At 59.2% G+C, this 23,008-nt stretch overlaps 1 protein-coding gene across 12 annotated transcripts; it reads left to right on the top strand.

Moving 5' to 3' along the window:
- Nucleotides 1-10,110: 10,110 nt before the first annotated feature.
- Nucleotides 10,111-22,908, top strand: GPRC5C (G protein-coupled receptor class C group 5 member C). 12 transcript variants are annotated; one of them, XM_038372390.2, is made up of 5 exons: nt 10,111-10,278; nt 13,858-14,914; nt 17,819-17,913; nt 19,587-19,733; nt 20,600-22,908. In XM_038372390.2, the coding sequence occupies exons 2-5, from the start codon at nt 13,900-13,902 to the stop codon at nt 20,630-20,632; spliced, it is 1,290 nt and encodes a 429-aa protein (XP_038228318.1). In that variant the 5' UTR covers nt 10,111-10,278; nt 13,858-13,899; the 3' UTR covers nt 20,633-22,908. The 12 variants fall into 12 exon arrangements, with proteins under 12 accessions (XP_038228318.1, XP_038228315.1, XP_043352415.1 ...); XM_038372387.2 differs by having other exon boundaries at nt 10,265-10,392; XM_043496480.1 differs by having other exon boundaries at nt 10,265-10,392; nt 20,404-22,908.
- Nucleotides 22,909-23,008: the final 100 nt, after the last annotated feature.

The following is a 23,008-nucleotide window of genomic DNA, read 5'->3' as shown; positions in this document are numbered from 1 at the left end:
CATTCCTCAGCGGGCCTTGGCTCCCCATGTCAAGTAACTGCCCCGTTGGCTTCCCTGGCACCTTCCGGAGGAGGCTCACCAAGCACTTTCAACAAGTGAGTGGCGGGCACAAGCTGGCGAGCCACTTGCCCCGTGGTGAGTCTGGGGCAGAGGCAGAAGGGAGCCCAGGCACCCCAGGTGTGGGTCCACCCACAGGGCTTGTGTGACGAAGTGGGAGAGTTTCTTGGTTTTGCTTGTTTCCTATGGGGGATTTTCTTGGTTTTCCTACGGGTTGCGTGCAGAGGGGGTGAGACTCAGTTTCCCTGGGTGTTACGGATTTAACGAGGGGATGGGAGAGGGAGTTTGTTGGTACAGAGGACTGGCAAGGAAACTTGGGATCCCAACCACTGGCGTGGAGAATGGAGACCCCAGTGACTGGTGACCTGGTGGCCCGGAGCCCAGCTCAGGCATCCCAGCCAAGTCTGGCCAGTGGGAGGACAACGGGCTGCGGAGGGAGGAGAGGGGGCCCAGGCAATCCTGTTTACCTGGAGAGAAGACAATGGACAGAGGGGGGGCTTGGGGCAGGTGATCTCAGATGCCCAGCTGGGAAGCCGGGGGGTTCTGGGTGAGGGAGAGGGAGCAGGCAGAGCCCCCCTGGATGCAGGGGAGACTGGGATGTGTTGTGCTGAGGGAGGCCAGGCGAGTTTCCTGTGTTGTGTTCAACGCTCAATAAACCCTCCTGTTTTACGCTGGCTGGGAGTCGCTCTGGGCTAGAGAACAGGGGGGCATCATCCCCTTCGGGAGGTGGAGGCCCCAGGGGCCCAGAGTGAGTGGACTCCCTGAGGGGGCCCACGGCAAGAAACAGGCGTGTTAAGGCTGAGAGGTGCAGCTCCAGGAGGTGGAGGGGCATAACCCCGAGAGAGTGGACCCCCGAGAAGGACTGTCTCACTGAAAGGGGCACCCCCACAGACCGCACGGGGCCAAGAGGGGGCATGATCTGTGAGTCCGTGACAGCCTTTATTTCAGAAGAGCTCAGCACTCCCGTGCACCGAGCTTGAGGATCCAGCCCTGCCACCATAACCCCCAGCCACTCACCCCCTGGAGGAGACGCCCTTGATCCCAGCCTGGCCCTGCAGCCCTTACAAAGGGCCTTGTCTTTCCTGCGGGTTTGTCTCAGCAGGGAGGGCACGTGCAGTATAGTTAGCAGCGGTTGGCTTAGCAGCCCCCATGGAAAGGCAGGAATCTGCTTGTTTTTTTAAGGCTCCTCACCCTGGGAAGAGGGGGGCCTGCAGCATGGCGGTGGGATGGGGGGGGGTTGTTAGAGGGCCAGGAGGAGGAGTGGGAGGGATGGGGTGTGTTACAGGGAGGGGGAAGGCAGGTCCAGGGGAAGGGAGGGTGTATCTATATTTATCTGCACACCCAGCTGCAGCCCTTGCTGACACCCACCCCTCAGCACTCTGCAAACAGGCAGCTGTGGAGGTGCGGACAGGGGGTGCCAGCACTCCTGCTGGCGTTTAATTAAGGCTTCAAGTGGCAGTGCCCCTTCAGCCCAGGCCTGGCATTGTGCCATCTCCGTGACTCCAGATGTCACCTTGGCGATGATGTGGCTGTGGGGAGTACTCGGCTGCCAGGCGAAGCTGAGCTAGCCTCTGCCAAGCTGCTAGCCGTTGCCTCATGGGCCCCCAAGTACCCCAGGGCCCCTGCAGCTCAGTCATTCCAGGCCCACGCTGGGGCCCCCTGAACCCAAAACTGCCCGGGCTGGAGCTGCCCCTGCCTGTCTCTGCCTCCCAAAGCCCGGCTGGGCTCTGGGTTCACTAGCGGGGATGGAGCTGGCCAAATTCCTGGGACAGGAGCGCAGCACCAGCTGCTCTGTCCTCGCCACGCGGAGCCTGATGTTGCCCATTGAGACACTGTGGCCCGATGGGTCAGGGGCTGGGCTGGGAGCTGGGAGGCCCGGGGACCAGCCCAACTCTCCTGGGTGACCATAGGCAACTCCCATCCTCTCTCTGGGCCTCATTTTCTCCATCCCTAAAGCCGGGCTGATGAGACGCTGGGTCCTAATGGGTTTGGAGACAGAAAGCTGCTCCCTAATCATCCTGCTTGCTTCCGTGGGAGGTGGGGCTGCAAAGACAGCGTTCTTCAGTGTTGGACCTAGATGGGTCCTGTCCCGAGAGCGCTAATCCCTCCTCGCTGTTCTGTGCCTCAGTTTCCCCTTCTGTGAAAGGGGGATAGAAGCCTCCCCTGCTGCAGGGAGCCGGCTGTTGTGAAGGCATTGAGCCGCATGGATAGAATTCTTTACACACTGCGTATGATTATTGCTTTGATTTTTTTCCCCTGTATATTTAATCCAGAGGTGGATGCTAGCCCAGGCCCGGTCCCTGCTGTGCCAGCATGAAGCCAAGAGGAACACCATGGATGCACGTATTGTAGGTACTTTTAGGCTCCCATCATGGTGGTATCTGGGCACCTGACAGTCTTTAATGTATCTATCCTCACACATCGCTGTGCGCCAGGGCCGTGCAGTTATCCCTGTTTTACAGCTGGGGGGTGGGGAGGGGGGACTGAGCGGAGTGGGCTCTACGCACTCGACCCTTCTCTCCTGCCATCGGGGGGTTACGCTGGAGTAAGTGTGGGATCGGGGCACTGTTTCTTGGTGCCACTGCAGGGCTCCTGTCTCGGAGCTGAGCCCAGGATGGCCTTTGTCACGAAGCATAGCTGATGGATCTTGCCCTGGCCCCTCTGGGCTGTGACTGTGCGGGAGGGAACTGGGAATGGCTGCGTTTTGGTTCGTACGGAGCAGCTCACCTGCCGCCCACCCCCATCCCCACCCCCATCTCCGTGGGCTCAGCCCTGCAGCGCGCCAGGATTGTCTGCCCCACTTTCCTATCCTAAGTCGTCTTTAAGATCCTTAGCGTAATTCCGCTGAGTAATTCCCAAAGCCAGACCATGCTTCCCACGCTCAGTCTGCATCAACCATGCAGTTCGGCACCCTGGGAGTCCTGCTGGCACAAGGGGTTGCCGTGAGCCGCCACACCCCACCGGGCCAGCCGTGGGAGAAACCCGGACACACAAGGCGATGTGTGCTTTTGTCAGAGCCCCTGGGCATCTGCAGCATGGCATGCCCGGGGCAGAGGGGGCCTGCTGACCCGCCTAACCCAGTCCTGTTACCTTTCACCAAAGGCATGACTTAGCCGTTATCCTCCATAGCCTTCGGGGGGAAGCTGGAGCCCCACCCCAGTGCTGCAGCCGTCGGCGTAACAGGTCCATAGTCTCCATCCAGAGCTTTGTGTGCCATCTGCTCTCCTCTCAGGCTGCCCTGGCCCACAGGAGGCTACCAGAGCCAGGGGTTGGCGGTGCACCCATCAGAGACAAGGGTGTCTCAGCTCGCACACTGACTTCGGAGGGGCTTTGCACCGGTGAGAGCAGCATCTAACCCAACGACCTTCCCTCTCTGCCCCATGGTCCTGCACCCAGTGCTGACATCCTTCCTGTACCCCCAAGGAGGGTGGAGCGGAGCGGGATGTCAGGCAAAGCTGCCCCCAGCAATGTGCCTCGAACTCAGCCTTGATCTGGGGTCAAGCAGGGAGTTCTGTCTCCAGAGCCCAGCCAGTCCTCCCCTCTCTGCTGGGCCCACCACTGTGGGGTGGGTCAAGTCGTGCCACTTGCGCTGAGGACATTCATCTGCTAGGAACCCAGCCAAGATTTGCTCAGCCCACTGTAGCCAGGCAGCGAGCCAGGATCCCCTCACGGGCCACTCACGGCACATCGATCCAGGCTGGATACAGGGACATTGGCTTTTGCCTTGCTGCTCGCACCCCTGGTTGAGACACTTCGCTGAAGCCGACGGTGCGACGCTGCTTTGCATGGTCTGAGAATCGGCCCTGTCCCTTGTTCACGCTCATATAACTGGGCGAGAGCTGGGGGGGGAATGCCCTGGACTGAACCAGTGATATTTGTCAGGTGATCGGCCCATTAATTTTGGCATTTGAGGGACATTTGTGAAGAGATTAGCTCGCTATTAAAAGCTGCGAGGAGGTGCCTGCCCACTGCCCGCTCAAAGTAACCACATCTCATAAACATTTCCAGAGGATTTACTAGCGCTGTGTCCAGTTCTGCACCATGCCAGGCCTGGGCAGGCTGGGGTGAGTCAGGTGTGCAGGTCGAGGTGCTGGTGAAGGGTGTGTGGGGGGATGCATCTTTATGAATACAGCTGCTTTAAGCCAACAAGCTGCAAATGGCAATGGAGAGTCTGGGGGCTTGCTATGGGATGCTGTAGTGTGTGTGGGATCTTTTGATAAGCATTGGGGCAGCAGGAGCAGTGGCTCAGGCCCTGGCCTGGTGCTCATGAGACCTGGGTTCTACTCCTGACTCTGCCACCCCCCTGCTGGGTGACCTTGGCCACACCACTTTTTCTCTGTTTTTTCGCCCTTTTGTGTGTTTAGACTGTAAGCTCTTTGGCGCAGGGACTGGTTCTCCTTCCATGCCTTTGCAGTGGGGCCCTGCTCTCAGTTGGGTGCTCCTGTAGGACACATAATAACTCTGAATTTTGCCCAATTCACCCTGTGGGGAAAAACTCCCCCGCCCTTTGTTTTAGCAACTAAGTTATGTTTTTGCAAGAGGAAAATGAAAATCTGCAAACCTTGTGCATTTTCACTGAGGGGCTGATTTCTGGACAGGCCCAGCTGAGACAGGAATGTGTCCAGCAATCCACAATGTAAGCAATGGGCCACTCATCGTTCAAAGTAAAGTGTTATAACCTTCCCCTGAAGGTGAGTCTTTCTGCTTACTTAAAACAAACAAAGGAATTGTTTAAATAACAATGGAGTGATGACCCAAGCCGATAAGAGCCAGGAAACCTGAATATGCTGGCTGATTTTCTATGCTAGATATAAACCAAAACCAGCATGACTAGAGAGGAAAGTTTAGCCTGCAAAGAAACCCAGCAACCAATTTTGACTTAGCAGTGAATCTTTTCTCTCTCCTTCCTAGCAGAGTGAAAGGAAATTATTTCCTTATTAGGGCCTGATCCTGCAACCAACCAAAGCCCGTGGTGCTAGGCAATAGTTCCAGTTTATTTGCATCTCTTTGTGTGTTATTGTTGCTGGTGATGTCAGCACTGACCTGCAGATGGCTGGGCTCAGCAGGAAGAATCGGGTGACAGTTTATGTAGGACCTATACAAATGGTGGCCTGCATGTTAGGAAGGTTGTGAATTGCCAGAGATGCGGTGTGAAGCCTCCCCTGCGATAGCAGCAGGAGGAAGGCACGGAGGAGCCTAGACACGGTCTCTGTGCAGCGGCACCATGTACGGCTTGACCTTTGTCCAGTGGGTAGGAGCTGTTAGACTTTGGCTGCAGGTCAATCTCTCAGTGCACAGCCTGGCTCGGCGCTCAGCCCCTCTCAACAGCCATCTGTTCGCCCCCATCGGCGAGAGGAGACGGAGGGCTGCCACGCACAGCCCTGGCCAGAATTTACAGGCCGGGGGGCGCCGGTGCCAGCGGGCCAAGTGTCAGGTGCAGGGCTGAGTCAGCCTCTGGCAAAATAAACCCAGGCTCCGGGCTGCGGAAGGAAACAGCCTTCAGGAAGCCGCGTGTGGCGCTAGCCGGGGCCGGACTGATGGGTCAGCACTTACGGCCGGCAGGAGAGGGGAGCCGGGCCAGCTTGCACTGTTTGTTGTTGTTAGCCAAGGACAAAACCCTTCTGCAGAGGCAGCAGCCGCCAGACTGGGCAAAAGCTTCACTCAACGCCAAGGGCAACATGGGGCCGCACCAAGGCGCCGGGGCAGGGGGGAGGGAGTTCAGTTTGGGGGAGGAGATGCGGCTACCCAGCCGCCTACCACCCCTGGGCTGGCTCCCTAGGCCAGGGCTGGACACGCGGGGCCCCAGCAAGGTTATTTGGCGGGATGGATGGATTCCCTCGCTCTCCCCACAAACCCTCTCAGTCTTCCCTTCCGCCCAGCCCTCCGATCCACCCACAAGCAGCCCCATGGGGACTGCCCCACCGGCTGAGGGGAGCAGCCTCCCCACATGACTCAGGGGTCCCTGTTCAGGGGCAGGTTCTGCCGTTCCCCAAATCCAGCCCCGCCCTGTTCTGGGCAGTGACAAGTGCAGGCCCTGGGGGCTCCAGGTATTGTGGGGGCCACGCTCCTGGATTCTCCACCCCCTCTGCACCCTGGTCCGGTCTGGGCCTGCCCTGCGCCAACAGCAAAGCCCCTGACACCATGAGTGGTCGAGCTGGGGATGGGCAGGGCTGTTGGCAATACCATCTCTGCTGATTCTCACGGCCGCTGGCATAACGGCTTGATTCACCTTATTTATTGATTGGCATCTCCATGCCCTGCTCCCATCCTCTAGTGTCTGAGCACCCTGCGTTCATGAACGGACTAATCCTCCCAGTCCCCCTCCCCCAGTGAAGTAGGGGAGCGTCCCCCCATTTACAGATGGGGAAACTGAGGCCGAGAGGGGCCTTCCCCAAGATCCTATAGGACATCTAGTGCCGCTGGGAATCGAGCCCAGTTCTCCCCTGGCTCTCACCACTCGTCCTACTCTGCTATACCTGGGGACGCATGTGAATTCCTAGATGGCTTTTATGGGGGCATAGCTGGGGGCCGAGTTGAATTCCAGTTTCTGCTTTCTCGCCTGCATTAGCCAGTCTGTGACCGGAGTCCTGGCAGTTGTGGGAGGCAAAGGCATTTCAAGCCCTGTTTAAAAGCAAAACCTTGTTTAAAACAAAACCAAACCAAAGCGCACCACGGGAGAGTGAGTCGTATTTTGAAATCTAATACAGCGCCGAAGATTAAGGGATTTCAAGGAGAACTGAGCACAACTTTCTGCTTGGCCAAATGGTCTCAATTTAAAGGGATTATAGGGAAGGGGAGGGAGGGTGTGTGTGTATGTGTGTGTGTACGTTGCCATTTTCTAACCCTGGGGGGAAGCAGAAACTGCCATAGTAGGGTTGAAATTTCAGCTGAATCCTTCACCCTCATGCCTCACTCTCCTGAAATAGCAGCAGTGATGGTTTACCACATCCTGTGCAGCAGTGGGCATCTGACCATGCAGCCTACCACGGCTGAGCCTTGACTCCCTGGACTTCCCCGGCCCAGCCCACCCCACCTGCCGCCTGTTCCACAGGGGCTCATCCGTGTGGGACTGGGAGCGCTCGGGTTGTTTGGGTTCTGCTGCCGCGGGTCCTTTCCTCGCGTGGATCTGGCTTCCAGCTCCCTTCCCCTGGGGTTAAGCGTGCACCACTGACCCAGCTAACTGCAGGGCAGAGCAGTACTAGCTTTGAAAACCTTCCTCTTTTCTTAAACAACGGGCTTTTCTTCCCACTCCAGGAGCTCTTCCTGGATTGGCCTCTCGCTGCAGATTGCTACCAGCTGCCAAGGCCGGTTTTCTAATTATACCTGCACCCTGCCAAAGGCTCTCCACAGTCACGTGACATTTTCCATACAAGCATTTCCCAGCTCCTAGGAGCCCCCCAGCCTCTTGTGACAGTGGCAAAGGGCTCTGCCTGGGGTCTCTTGGGCCTTTTCACTCACAGCCCGGTAAGTGGAGGCTGCATGCACAGCTGGCTAGGATGTCAGCTTCTGCTGCTCAATGCACACATTGGCTACCAGTCTCCAGCCTCTCCCAGGCATCTGAGAGCTGGGGGTGTTCCCATTCACATGGCAGCTTTGTTACACTCCCTAGCTGGGATCATCAGCAGGGTTTGAACCTGAGACTTTCCACCGGGAAGCACAGAGTCTACTACCACCTGAGCCATCAGGGTAACTCCATTAAAACGTAGCAGTAGTAGGCTTTTGTCCTCCAGGTGGCTCACTGTGAGCGAGGACTTTGCCCATACTTTACAAACATGTTACACCAACACGTAGACTTTTTCAATTATCCTGCTTTTCCACTTGAATAATTTGTTGCAGGAGGAAGGTGCCTGATTCTCAGGAGTCTGATGTCTCTGAGCCCTGGGCAGCCACAGGCCGAGCTTTCACCATGCGCTGCCCCCTGCCAGCGTTCACCCTGTGTGGGTGAGAGAGGAGTGCAGCCTCCATTCACCCCTTAGCTCCTGTGCTCTCCAATCAGTACCAACTGAGCTGTAGTTTATCTGTGATATGAAACTGGGCTGAGACCCCAACAGCTCATTGCACCCAACAGTCACCAGTTGGGAACAACAGATAGACGTGAGTGCCTTAGCCTGATGTGAAAGGCCTTTCAATCTGTTCCCAATCCCTGAGCCCCTCAGCCCCTCACTATCTGCATTCAAACAAATGATGTGGTGAACGCTTCCTCCTGCCATGGACCCACCGGACCTGTGTCCACACTCAGATCACCCAGGCCATTGCAGGGAGCTGCACTTGTTACCTGGCCTTCTGTGCCCTCCTGGTAGCCCAGCGTGGGACACACCTGCTCCTGTGCATCGCCGCATGAGTATGTGGGTGACATCTGAGCTAATGTGGGATTGGACATTATTTCCTCTCTATTACCCCCACATCCCCATTAGCTCCTGTATTGTCACATTCATTACACCAGGCCTGTGGGGGCTTTGTCTGCATGTTAGCCAAGCACATGTCCTGCTTAGTACCTACTGCCCCCCCAACACACCCCATTCCCAGGACCCCCCAGCACATCCCTTCTCTCACCTCCTGTAGGAATCTCACCCTCCCCGGCATGCCAGATACTGCATGGTGGCTCCGTAGACAGCGGGGACAGAGCAAAGGGCAATAGCTAAGATGAGAGGTTCACCAGGACCCAGGCTGGCAGGGATGTGGAAGCCGTGGCCCTGGGGGTCAGCGCCTCTGGGTCAGGAGTGCAAACATGTGGGCTGAGTGGTTTATCAATGCTGGGGAACCTATATCTTCCCAGGCAGCCTCCCCCACCCCCAGCTGCTGACCGGTCCCTCTTCGCTTAGAGGCCTTTAAGGGGGAAGCAGGAGACTCTTGCAGGACTGGGACCCTCCTGTGTGAAGTCCCTGGAGTCCCACTGAGCCACCCCCTTGTGCCCCAGGAGCCGAGGGAGAGGGGTGAATCGCCTCTGAGGCCCCAGCTGCATTGTCCCCACCCCACAGGGCAATGCGGGCACTGGCCAAGTGGGGTCAACGCTGGGGGCTCAGTTCTGCCTTCAGCTCCACTCCGTTCAGTAGGAGCCCCCCCACACACACGTAGGTGAGGGCAGGGCTGGGGCCTCCCCCCTGCGATCAGGAGCCATGGGGGCCCCCGGGGTTTCTCAGATGCTGCCCCTGCATCCTAGTCGCTGCAGCTCGTACCCACAGCCCTCCCCAGAGAGAGCAGTTGGGGGTCAGAGCCAAGCCAGCCCCTTGCTAACCCTTGCCCAGTGATGTGCTGTCCAGCAGTCGTATAGCTGCTGCCCTCCACCCCAGAGGCAGCTGCATTCCAAGAGTACAGTTTGTACGGCCCCTTTGCCATCCCAGATGAAAGTTTACACAGCATCTCTCTGGGCCATTTGTGCATCATCCTCACTGCGATGTCAGCGCTGGCCTGCAGATAGCTGGAGTAAACATCTGCTGCAGTCTGTGGGGGGGGGCAAAGAAGGGTTTTTGTAGGACCTATAAAAAGGATGGGCAGTGAGGACGTTCATGGCTTTAGGTTTGCAGTTTCCCATGGATTACAGAGCAAAGGGAGAGAGCCAAAGGAGAGGGGCTAGGACAGTAGGGGAGGCTGACGCTTTCTGGTTGTGGGTGCCCAGCGTGATACAGCTGGGCTCTGTCGGGGGGAGCTCAGCACCCACAGCTCCCTCCATTCCCCCACTGTATATGTCTCTCCCCTACCCTTCTATTTCAGGGACTCTCTGCAACTCCTCCTATCTCTCTGGTGCCAGGGGTTGTGTGTGTGCCCCCATTCCCCCTCCTCCCATAGCAGGGCCCCCGATTGTCCCCCCCACACACACACACCAACGGCTTCCCCCATCCCTCGTGCCAGGGTCCCCTATTGTCACCCCGTGCTGGGGCAGTTTGCAGGTTCCCATGCCCTGTTCTCTCCTTCAAGGCGTCAACACTGGGCGGAAGAGCAGGGGGGGCGTTGTTCCGAGGGAAGGACCTAGCTGTGGCGGTGCTAGACAAATGCTTGGAGGGGGGGGCTCCCCATTTGCCTTCTTGCGGGTTTCCGACCCCCCCCCCCCGGGTTCCCCTGCTGTATGTCCAGAGCATGCCCCGAAACTTTGGATCCGCTGGGAGGCGGCGTTTGAAGGTTCTGGCCTCCCCGCCAGAGACAAACCCCTTGGGGGGGGGGCGAGGCCGCCCCAGGCCGGGCTGATCAGCTGTGACGTGGCCAACACCGGGGGAAGCCGGGGAGGTGGGCGCCGGAGGGAGGTGGGCGAGGGCCGGAGCGGGAGGCGCGGAGTGGGGGAGATCCCGAAGCACCCACAGCCCGGCAGGGGCGCAGGCAGCCCCCGGACCCGCGCTCAGGGTAGGGGGAGCCCCTTGCCCCGGGGCTTGCGCTGGCTGGCGGGTGGGGGGCTGCAGCCGGGAAGTTTGGGCCGAGGGCAGGAGCGGCTGGGCTCGGGGGCTGGGCAAGCGGAGCGGGCGCGCTCCGAGCAGCCCCCGGCCCCGCCGGCCGGCGAGGGGGGCCCGGGCGGTGCGCGCCGCGCGGGGCCGCTTCCCCCGAAGGGCCGGGCCGGGCCGGGCCGCCAGTCCCGGCTCCGCGCACGCCGGGATCGCCGCCCAGGTAGGAGCCCGGCCGCCCCGCGGCGCCGCTGGGCGGCAGAAGTTGGCAGGCTCCGGGGCTCAGCAGCCCGCCCGCCCCAGCCGGAGCCGAGGGAGCCGCGGCCCCGAGCGCCCCTCGCCGTGGGGTGCGGAGGACCCGGGAGCGGAGGCTCGTGGACCCCCCCCGGGGGGGAAGCGGGGAGAGCCCGGCTCCGGCTCCGGCTCCGGATCCCCGGGCGTGAGTTCTCCGGGGCGAGCGGCTGGCGGGGCGGCTACGAATAATGGGGGCAAGTTGCCCCGCTGGAAGCGAGCAACCTCCTGCCCCCCGTCCCGCGGACCCGGACGGGCGGGGGCCGCCTGGGCGTGCTTGGGACAGTCCCTTGCCTCGGTGTGGGGGCCTGGGAAAGCGGGGGGGCTGGGGCCGTCCTCTGGGGCACAAGGGGGAGGCTTTGGGAGGAGAGTGGGGGCTCGTGGGGGGGGCTGGGAGTCAGGACTCCTGGGTTCTATCCCCGGCTCTGGGAGGAGAGTGGGGGCTAGTGGGGGGGCTGGGAGTCAGGACTCCTGGGTTCTATCCCCGGCTCTGGGAGGAGAGTGGGGGCTAGTGGAGGGGGGGGGGCTGGGAGTCAGGACTCCTGGGTTCTATCCCCGGCTCTGGGAGGAGAGTGGGGGCTAGTGGGGGGGGGCTGGGAGCCAGGACTCCTGGGTTCTATCCCCCGGCTCTGGGAGGAAAGTGGGGGTTAGTGGGTTAGAGCCGGGGGTTGGGGCTCAGGGCTCCTGAGCTCTATTCATAGCTCAGAGAGGGACCACTGTGTTTTGTGGTTAGAGCGGAGGGAGCTGGAAGCCAGGACTCCTGGGTTCTTGCCCTGGCTCTGGGAGGGGAGTGGGGGCTAGTCGGTTAGAGCGGTGAGGGAGGGGGGATGGAAGTCAGGACTCCTGGGTTCTATTCCCACAGACTTGTTGTGTGACTTGAGTGAGTGGCTTATCCTCAGTTTCCCCAGCTGTATCAGGAGCGGAGTGACACAGACATGCAATGAGAAGGGAAGTGCTGTGGGAAGAGAGGCCTTGGCTCTGTCCCAGTAGGCACGGAGAGAGCAGGGGACATGGTTCTCTTCTCCCCATCTTTCCTCTGTCATATACACATGCACCCCACCCCCATGGCCAGACCCTGGCAATCCAGGATGGAAGCCATGGCCATAGCCAGACCCCTGGGGAGGTGGTGGGAGACAGAAATGCTGTCTGGCTCCTGTGTGAGAGCGAGGGGCCTGGAACTGGAGAGGCTGGGGGCAGTGGGGGCTGCCCACAGAGCCTGGGTTAGGCTTGTTGCACCGCACATGGTCTGTGGCTCGATTCTGCTGTGAAACCTCAGAGACGTTTGCTCGTGGCTGGTTTGTGCTTTGTGACTTGCTCTTAGTGTCCTCCATGCAGAGCAGGGGAGAGAGGAACGGGGATGGGTGGAATGAAGAACCAGCTAGTGGAGAAAGGGGCTTGGGAGGAGTAAGAAAATCTCCCTGTGGGCTGCGTGCAGGGTGGAAGCAGGAATAGGGGCCTTTCTGCCCAGACCTGGGGCTGAAACCAGCCCGCGTGGAACCCAGTAGTAACCACATGCCCTGTTCTCTAGGCCAGATCCTTCTCCCACAAGGCTCTGGCCTTGCTCCCTGCCCCTGCCACCGCCCCCACAACACAACATGCTGCTTGTAAAGGTCTGGAGAAAAATGGCACCAGCCTAGACTGAGCCAAACCAGCTCCTGGAGGGGAAGGTAGCTGAGCCGTAGGAAATTCTATGCCAGGCTGCCGTACATGGGACAAACATTGATATAAGCCGGGGCAAGGCCCATGATTTACCCCAGGCCTGGGTTTGGCCTGCTAGGAAACAAGTGAAAGTGAAGGGATCTTTCTGTCCTGTGGTGTAAAGGGTTAAGTGCGGCTCCTATTTCTCCCTAATAGGAAAGGCTCCGTAGCTGAAGGCTGGGGAAGGGACAGATCAGTCCGTTTCCCCAGTACTTCCCTGTGTGTCCTGATGGTGAACCAGTCAGAGCACAAGCCTGGGAACCAGGATCTCCCGAGCACTCTGGTCCTGGATTTGCCACTGTCTCTCTTTGGGGCCTTGGATTCATCCTCTTTCTGCGAGAGGATAAAGCAACATCCCTCCCTCCGTACGATAACACACCTCTCCAGGGAAAGCTGGTGTTGCAGCCTCTCGAGTCTGTACAGACAAGAATGAATCCATCGTTCACAGCCACCTCTGGAGAGGAGCCAGAGCAGCCGTTGAACAATGCACTGCAGCCCTTCGGACCATTTAGGACACGAAGCCACATCCTGTTGGATCGGCAGGTTGGAGGGGGGGATTTAGGAAGGATGCAATCCCCTAGACTGGAATTTGGCCAGGACATCCAGGCTGTGTGATCTTCAGTGATCACAAGTGATCTCACCCAAACAACTGCGCTTCAGCGCTCCTCGTACCTGGGTTCTCCACTGACTCTCCCCCTAGGGCACGGTGCGTCTCCTAGCCAAGCACCGGCCTGGGCCAGCCCTACTTAGCTTTGGAGGCTGGATGTTGCCAAGTCACATCCAGGAGAGGCGAGGTGCAAACCCAGGGAGCCTTAACTAGGTGGTGCAAACCGGCCACCGTAGCATTCCAGCTGGCTGTAACTTCCAGTGGGACGGGAGGGGAAGGGTGGCAAAGTAGCCAATTGTATTAAAGTCACGGCTCTTGATTCTGAAGAGTACTGCGGTGACATTGCAGGGACAGGGTGGGGTGGAGCGGGGAATGTGAGGCGGGGATCGAGGTGGGAGAGTGAGTGAATCCCGAGGCTACAGAGTCTGCCAAAAACAGACCAAGTGGCAGAGAAGAGCGAACTATTTGGGCAGGAAGGGCTGAGGCAGTTTGAAGGGAAGCTGCAGTCGGGTGGTTCTTGGCCTGGGCCTGCAGGACACGCTAGAGATAGCACAGCAAGTGCTACGTGCCATGAGGGAGGCCGGGGCTCAGTGCCTGGAGGAGCCAGGTGCTGCTGGCAGGTAGAGGGAACGATCGCCCGAGAGCCTGGGAAACTCGCAGCAGGCTGTGGTGAAAGGCTGAGCAGCAGCCCGGGGCCCGCGTCGGCAGCAGCGAGCTGGTGAGATTCCAGCCCGGCTCCCAGGCCCACGCCCCTAGGGAGTCCCGACCTCTAGGGCTGAGGAATTGTTTTCTCAGGTTACCAACCTCGTTTCTCCATCTGTCCAATTTTTACAGGCTCCTTGGGAACCCCGCCCGGTGCCTTCGTGACAGCCCAGGATGGCCACGCCCTGGTTGCTGCTGATGTCTGTGTGGCTCCCACTGAGCCTTCTCTCCGGGTGCCAAGCTCAGGAAGCCCCTCCGTCTGGGTGCGGCACAGACCTGCCCTCGCTGTACTATAACCTCTGCGACCTGTCAGCAGCCTGGGGCATCGTGCTGGAGGCAGTTGCTAGCCTTGGGGCAGTGAGCAGCTTTGTGCTCACCATCATCCTGGTGGCCAGCCTGCCCTTCGTGCAGGACCCCAGGAAGAAGAGCCTGGTGGGGACGCAGGCGTTCTTCCTTCTGGGCACATTCGGCCTCTTCTGCCTGACCTTCGGCTTCATCGTCAAGCAGGACTTCTCCACCTGCGCCTCGCGGCGCTTCCTCTTCGGGGTACTCTTTGGGATCTGCTTCTCCTGTCTGGTGGCCCATGCCCTCACCCTTAACTTCCTGGCCAAGAGGAACCATGGGCTGCAGGGCTGGGTGACCTTTGGCGTGGCCCTGCTGCTGGCCCTGGTGGAGGTGATCATCAACACCGAGTGGTTGCTCATCACCCTGGTGAGGAGCAATAGCCCCTCCCAGGACCCCTGCGCCGTGGCCAATGAGGACTTCGTCATGGCGCTCATCTTCGTCATGTTCCTTCTGCTGGCCGCCTTCGCCACCTCCTGGCCCGCCCTGTGCGGCCGCTACAAGCACTGGAGGAAGCATGTTGTCTTCATCCTCCTCACCACCTTCCTGTCTATGACCATCTGGGTGGTCTGGATCATCATGTACCTCTACGGGAACCAGCAGAGGGGGGGCCAGGCCTGGGACGACCCCACGCTGGCCATCGCTCTGGTGGCCAATGCCTGCGTCTTTGTCTTCTTCTACATCATCCCTGAGGTCTCCCACGTGACACGGCTGGGCCCAGAGCAGACCTACGAGGACAACATGTACCCAACCAGGGGCGTGGGCTACGAGACCATCTTGAAGGAACAGAAGTCCCAGAGCATGTTTGTGGAGAACAAGGCCTTCTCCATGGATGAACCATCCTCAGGTAGGCAGGAGAGCCCCTGGCCAAGGGGGCCGTAGGCATAGTGGGCAGAGAGGCAGCTGTGGCTCTGGGTGATCATATGTCTCTCTGCAGATGGGGTTTGCGCTGGGGTGCTGGTTCCCTGTCACGGCAAATTCAAGATGACTTGGGGGTCCGTCCTTCATGTGCACACGTGCTCATACACACAGAAGTGCGTTCCTTGACCTGCCCGACAGCACCGTCCTAAGGGAGCCCAGCCTCTGAGTCTTTCGGAGGGTCCGGGGACCTCCCTGCAAGCTGTTCCCTGAGCCCAACCCTGCATGGTGCTGAGCAGCCTCCCCCCAGCTTGACTTCCGTGGGAGCTGGCTGCATAGCACCTCTTGGGGAAGCTCGGTTCCGGGCAAGATTGAGCCCTTTGTGACACAGGACGGCTTCCATCTAGGGACTTCCCGCCATCTCCATTCAGCCAAATCTTTGGGACGGGGCAAGGGAGGTGGTGTTGGGGCTGATGATGATGACAGAGCGTGCTGTGAGCCGTGGCTTCGGCAGGGACCTGGAGGCCACCGCCCCCCGTGCACGGGAAGGTTTATGTATGGCATTATACCCATCTGTCTGATGTCACCCCAACAGAGGGTGGCGGGGCCAGTGCCTGGAGGGAGGGCTGAGATCAAACTTGTTTGTTTATGTCCTCTAATTAAACCCACTGTGTGAATCCGCAGCTCCAGGCTGTGCCCGTGGCAGCTGCCTGTGTCTCCCTGCCCCCCTCCGGCTGCCTCACCCCCCTATTGCCTCTTACACTCAGGTAGTGTCTTGGTGTGTTAGGCGGCGAGCTCTCTGCAGCAGGGCCCTGTGTGCGTGCAGCGCCCAGCACCGTGGAGCCCTGATGCTGATGGGGGGCCCCCCAGTTGCTCCAATACAAACACCCCTTTGTGGAGCACAGAGCGTGGCTCCTGGGAGGGAGTTGTCAGCCAGGCAGCCTGCCGGTGGGAAGGTTTGTTGTGACACAGTCCATCCAGCAGGACCTGGACAGAGACCACCTGTGCGCTTGGATCTGGTGAGGGAACAGCCAGATATCTGCTCATTACCAACCTGGACCGGTTTGAAAGAATGGCTTCAATTGTTGTCGTTCCGGAAAACACACACAGGCTGCATTTGCTGGCCTGGGACACTTAATGCTGGGGGAGCCCAACCCGTTGCCAAGAGCACGGCGTTCTTCATGGGCTTTTCCTCCCCTACAAGAATGTGTAGCTGCTATTCCTTCTGGCCTCCCCCCTGCTAAGCCCAGCAGCGTCCAGGAGACCCTGCAATAACAAACCTGGGCAGTGACCCAGCTCCATCGAGAAGCCAGGCGAGAACAAAGCAGCACATGTAACTGAGGGCTCGCAAGCCACCCTACAATAACACGCTTGTGTTTCCCATGCATGCACAGCGCCCCCAACCAGCCAGAGTGCGCAGGCCAGAGCTCCCAAGTGACCCTACGATAACAAACCATTGCTTGCGCATAAATAACATGGACTGGCGCTGATTGGCTAAGACTGCGTGTGACTTAATTGCTGCTGGGACTGAGGCCAAGCAAACCTTGCCTCCAGCCCCCAGCTGCTCGTCCGCCGTGGGAAGACCTCTTGTGAGTTAGCTCATTAAAACCCTGCTTGTCGGTGCTGTGCCATAAACAGATCCTTGCTTCACCGCCACCTTCTGACTTGTAGGGCTGGTCTCCGCCCGCAAGTTGTACCCCATTAATGACACCGGTCTAGGAGAGCGGTACAGTCCTCCTAGTGGGGACGTAGTCATAGCGGGACACAGGTACTGGTACCAGGATAGCTTATTCCTGTACACACTGGGGAATAAGAGAGGAACATGGGAGTAGATGTGGGTCCCTGAGTCCAGTTCCTGCTATCGCAGGCAGTCCCATCGTGTAACCCTAAAATATCCTAGTATAAGGCCCCTTGAGCCCCTGTGTAACTGCAGCCCCACTTGGGGTTGTACTGGTGTAACTGTAAACCCCCTAACTGAAGTGGTTCTACCAGCATGTGGAGTGGCCAAAGCCAGCTGGTGCACTGGGCTGGAGTGGTCTAGGTTTGCCTGCCATGGGGGGCTGGACTTGGTGATTTCTCAAGGGCCCTTCCAGCCCCAAGTTTGTGTGATTCTATGACTCACCAGTCTGTGTGTCGCCTCCCGAGTGCTGCCACCTGCCCGCGCTGGAAGGCTGCCAGGTTGTTAAGGCAGCGTGAAAAACAGCACATCCCATCTCCACCTTCGTCAAGCCCCTTGACATGGGTCCGATCCAAAGGTTACTGATCTCGGGGCCCAATTCCCATTGATTTCAGTGGGCTTGTGTCAGATCGCAGCCATCTACGCTGGTGTCCAGCCAGGAGGTCCCTGCCCTCTGGAGAGAAGTCTCTCTACGCCCTTCAGCACACTATAGTGTGGCAGTGGCGGATTAACGCACGGGCCTATGGGTCCTGTGCCCAGGAGCCTCGGCCAATTGGGGGGCCCCAGGAGTGCCAGAACCTTGTAGAAGGGGGGAGTGCGGCACTGGTACCGGAACTGTGTCCCCATGCCCTGCTCCTCCTCTTCCCTGGGCCCCCACCCCTTGGCCAGGCCAGAAGCTGGAGCTGGGCAGTGGTAAAAGCTGCCAATTGGGAGCCCTGGACACACCACCTGCCTTGGATGGGAGGGCCAGATGGCCTAAGAACATCCCCCGACCTGTGTCCCTGCCCCCCGAGAAGAAGCTGGATCAGATCCCCTGCCGCCACTGCTCCATGCCTGCCCAAGGCAACTTTGCCTATGTTAAAGGGGTGGGCATGGGCCCCCTGGTCCAGCACCTCTGCCCGCAGCATGTGGGGGGCCCAAATGCTCTTTGTGCCCAGAGTTCCAATAAATCTTAATCCACCTCTGAGCGCGGCCTGATGCTTTTTCTCTTTTCAGCCAAGAAACCGGTGTCGCCTTATAGCGGGTACAACGGTCAGCTGGTGACGAGCGTGTTCCAGCCCACAGAGATGGCTCTGATGCACAAAGGGCCCGTAAGTCAGACCGCGAGTGTGTGTGGTCTCTCCACGTCAGCCAGCCGGCGGTCGCTTGCCTGCGTATCCCCTGGGGGCAGGACGGGATAATGTCCCAGCACAGGCCCTGCTCTCCAGCCAAGACACAAGGCTGTGGCCAAGCGAGGCAGCACAATCCATAGGCAGGGCTCAGGGGTGTGTATGTTCCATCCCCGGCTCTGCTGCTAGCCTGCTGAGCCGCCTTGGTTAAGTCGCTCCTCCCTCTGTGCCTCGGTTTCCCCTCCCACCATCTGCCTGTCTGGCCTGTTCAGCCTGTGAAGCCATCTGGGCAGGGATCGTCTCCCACCCAGTGTCTGTGCAGCCGCCTGGCACGGTGGGCCCTGATCTCGGTTATGCTACGGTAATAAAATGGTACGGGTGCCCTGGAGCCATTGGCATTTGCTTTTTGGGGTTCCCCAGAATCCCCCCGCCTGGGATCTTCTTTTACTTTCATGCAGAGGCTTTATCCCAGGGATGGGCAAACTACAGCCTGGGGGCCGCATCTGGCCCTTCAGACATTTTAATCCGGTCCTTGAGCTCCTGCTGGGGAGCGGGGTCAGGGAGTTTCTCTGCACAGCTCCTGGAAGCAGCGGCACATCTCCCCTCCAGCTCCTACGTGTAGGGGCAGTCAGGAGGCTCCGTACACTGCCTCCGCCCCAAGCGCCATCCCCACAGCTCCCATTGGCTAGCAAATGGGGCCAATGGGAGCTGCAGGGGCAGCACCTGTGGATGGGACAGTGCACAGAGCCGCCTGGCAGTGTCTCCGCGTAGGAGCCAGAGGAGGGACATGCCACTGCTTCCAGGAGCTGCTTGAGGTAAGCGCTACCCACAGCCTTCACCCCTGACCCCCTCCAGCACCCTAACCCCTTGCCCCAGCCCTGATCCTCCTCCTGCCCTCCAACCCCTCAATCCCACCCTCCTGCACCCTAGAGCCCGCACCCCCAGCCAGAGCCCTCACCCCGCACCCCTGCCCCAGTCTGGAGCCCCCTCCCGTACTGTGAACTCTTCATTTCTGGCCCCACCCCAGAGCCCGCACCCCCTCTCACATCCCAACCCCCAATTTCATGAGCATTCATGGCCTGTCATACAATTTCCATATCCAGATGTGGCCCTCGGGCCAGAAAGTTTGCCCATCCCTATTTTATAAGTGTCACTGTGGCTACAGGCGGGTTGCCTCATGAGACAGATAAACCCAGTCCCCCTCCCCTCCCGGGACTGTGCCAGGCGGGATGTGGGTGGGTGCAGCAGGGGGCATCAGCCTGCGAAGGGAGTGAGCTGAGCAAGGGGCCGGTCCGCAGCACCTTGCTGTGAGCTGCTCCAGATTCCGATCGCATTAGGGTGCAACTGGGCACAGCCTGATGTGGTTGGGCTGGGATCGGGTTGCACCTGGGACTCTCCACCTGGGCATCCCTGGCCCCATTGCAGATGGGGGAGTTGGGTGGACAGGCCGTGCACTTTCTACCTAGACTGTGAGAGCTGATTTGAATGGTCCCTGTTAGTGCCTGGAGAGCCCCTCCCTGCAGGGACGGAGCTGGGCACTAGGGTGGGGGTGGGTGGCAAGCACAGGAGACTTGGGAAGCTGAGGGGTAGCTGAGCCGCTCCTAAGTGCCAGCCAGGTCTCATCTCAGCCCTGTCCTCACTTGTTCTGTTTCCAGTCCGAAGGCAGCTACGACGTCATTCTCCCCCGAGCCACCGCCAACAGCCAGGTGATCAGCAGTGCCAACTCCACCCTGCGCGCAGAGGATGCCTACGCGGCACAGAGCTGGCACGCAGCAGCCCAGAAGGATGGCAAGGGCGTCCAGGTCTGTGATAATGTGCAGCTGTGCCACTGCAGCAGCATGGTCGAGTGGTTACAGCAGGGGTCTCCCTATGGGACTGTTGTGCTCTGTGCCTCAGTTTCCCCACCTGTTAAATAGGGATTAGACAGACCCCCCCCCCCTTGTGAAGGTGTTTGGAGACCTCCTGGTGGAAGTGCCTCCTGCATGTAAATCCAAGGGATTGTATTGCTACTAGGACCCATCGTCCTTGCATCCTCTTGTTAACTCCAGCCTTTCCAGCTGGCCTGGGAATCTGCAGGGATCGGAAATCGATCATGCTTCATTCGAAGGGTCTAGGACCTCAGAGGCAGGTCTGGGAATAAAAACCCTCCTTCCACAGCTGGGGAAGAGATTTCCCAGTTTCCTTGCGTGGAGGGTCAGGACTGGTGCAAACAGAGCACACTATTCCCCACCACCACCTCGGAATCGCGGGGTTTTTACCGCTGCCTTTCTGATGGGATCTGACCTGTCCTGGACAAAGTTTCAGAGGGGTAGCCATGTTAGTCTGTATCCACAAAAACAACAAGGAGTCCGGTGGCACCATAAAGACTAACAGATCTATTTGGGATAAGTCTTTAAGGTGCCACCGGACTCCTTGTTGTTTTTGTGGTTACAGACTAACACGGCTACCCCTCTGAAACTTTGTCCCAGACAGGAATTGGCTCATTTCTAGACCGTCAGAACAATCAGTTTGTTTATTTGAACCAAGGCCCAGACTCGGGCATGTGACAAAGTGAGAGGCGTTGGACAAACCCCTGCTGACTCCAACTTGGCCATGTCTAGGGGAATTCCAGGTCTAAGATACGACTGTGTCTCTCGGCTGCACCCTGATCTCCATCTCTCTGCTGTAGGCTCCCTCTCCGTACAGCAAGAGCAGGTGGTAGAGATGCACACCCTGGCTCCTGCAGCTCTAGAAATCACCGGCAATCCCCTTCCTCCAAAGAGGGAACCTGTCTCCTTCCCCACCCATGGACAGTCAAGCCAAGGCCAACAATGGGAACTGATCCGAGAGCCTCCAGCCAGGCCGGATCTAAGCCCAGAAGAGGAGAGAAAATCCAGCTCCTTCCCCGCCCAGACGTCCCCAAAGGGAACCCAGAGACTCTGCTAAACACTGGCTTGGCCCTCAACCCTGCTGTGCTATTGATCCTCCTGCTGGGGAGGCTGGACTACACAGGCTGCCTATGGGCTGGGAGGCTCCAGCGGCTGCTGAGGTTGGGTCCCAAATGTGGGAACGGCCCTTCCTGTAAATCCACCAGGGTCACCCTCCTGGCAGCAGTGAGCATGTGCTGCCCAGCGCCTCGTCCCCGTGGGAATCACCTCTCAGCTGCATGGGCCACGTTAGCTTTGCTGCAGCGCTCACTGTACCCGCCAGCTCTGTCGATTCACTCCCTGTCCCCTCCTGAAGCCCCAGGACAATCTGCCACTCGGTGTCCGGATACAGGAGAACCACCCACAAGTCGCTGTGGCTGGAGGGCAGCTGCAGGCTTCGAAGGCAGTAGCTTCACGTGGGAGACGGGCGAGCACCTCTGTCTGACGGAGCCTCCACTTGCAGAGAGCCGAGCTGAGCAGGTCTCGGCTGGGACCTGTCTGGGACAGAGCCACACAGATCTCCCTGGCTGTTGCCCTTGGTGTGGGGCCCGCCAGGGGCTGCGTGGCGTTCCCTGCCCTAGAGCCATGCCCATTCAGCCCGGCATGGAAGAAGCTGGGTCCCAGGGCTGGCGTCCTCCACAGGCCCTGCCCTGGGGTCCATCCTTCCTGTTGCAAAGCCCGTGTGGTATCTTCTCCACCGCGTCTTGGCGCAGGTTCTGGCTGGGTCCCCGCCTGGCTCTGAGACGTGTTCTCTCAGTAAGCCCCCCAGCTGACATGGGAGACCACGTGGTGCTTTCTCCTGGACGTCTCTGTCCTGGGTTTGGAGAGCGAAACCATAGAGGTGTTTGCTTACAGACCTGCTGTATGGAAACTGTCGGTAAAGGCTGACCCTTCTGCAACAACTGCTGTCTGTTCCCCTGCCCCAGCCAGGGCTCAGAGTGGGGGGTCTCCCCAGCCAGGTCCAAAGTGGGACCAGCAGCAGGATCCATGAAATGGCAGCAAGAGCCCCATGCACATGTGTGGTGACTCTTGGGGCAGCTGCTGCAGCTGGGTGTGTGCTGTGTGGGGAGCTGGCCACAGTCTCACATGGGGGTGGGGGAGCCTCCGAGTGGGCTGCCACCAGTGTGAATGTGCAGGTGGAGCAGAACTGGGGTTGGGGTCATGTCCCCCTCTCACCCTGTGAGCACCCTGCGCCGCCAGCCAGCTACTCTGAGACCTGCTGTGGCCTCCCAGGGCTTCCTCTTGGCTTCAGCCGTCCCAGGATCCCTCCCGTCTTCCACTATAGGCATGGAGCTGTGGGGGGTGTGGGGCTGGGGTCAGAATGCAAACTGGGGAGCCAGCAGCACCAAAGCTCTCACCCCAGCCCTGACTCCTGCTGTGCCTCAGTTTCCCCATCCGCCAAGTGGGGATGACGGCACTGATCCACTTCCCATGCCACTGGCTGCAGAGTGATCTCCTGGCGTAGAGTGAGATCAGACGCAAGAAACAGGCCATGGTGTGGGGGGAGGAGGAGACTGAGTGGGGAAAGACAGAGATCCAGCAGCTGCCCCTCCCCCCTCTGAACAACCCTTTGGCCTCTTTTCCAGCCTCTGAGAGCAGCGCACTCAGGGCCTTCCTTCAGGGACTGTGAGATCATTTGGTTTTTTAAACTATCCCGCAAGCAAATATATTGGATGATATGGGCATGGCCAGTCCCTCTACCGTCTTTGGTCTTTGACGTGCAAAGGGCCAGATTCTGCTCTCATTCGCCCCGGCGTCCAGGGGGAGCGAGTCCACATTGGTGTCAGCAGCGGCGTTCCGGGATCACCCCAGTGCCGCCGAGAACAGGGATCAGCCTCCCCCGGGCTGGGTATGTAGCACCGAGCTCAGCTGCACCCAGAGCCACAGTGGGGTTTTGGCACGTGGGGTGCAGGGGGCACAGGGGGGCGCTCATGCTGGAGCCAGCATGCTGTTGACTCAAATGTTATTCCCCCTTCCCCAGCGCAGAACTGTCCCTTTTTCTTTTCAGGTGACTTTTGGCCTTTTTTTCGGTCACTGTGTGTGCAGAATAAAGCTGATTTTTCCTACATGGCGCGGTCGTCGGTCCCTGTCCGGCTCGGAGAGGGGAGCTGCGGTTGTATAGACGGGGAACAGAGGGGCGGGGGCACATTGCACATGTAGGTCATCGGGGG

Source organism: Dermochelys coriacea, chromosome 14, assembly GCF_009764565.3.
Source record: "Dermochelys coriacea isolate rDerCor1 chromosome 14, rDerCor1.pri.v4, whole genome shotgun sequence".
NCBI classification, from domain to species: domain Eukaryota; kingdom Metazoa; phylum Chordata; order Testudines; family Dermochelyidae; genus Dermochelys; species Dermochelys coriacea.
This window is presented reverse-complemented; position numbering and strand designations above follow the sequence as displayed.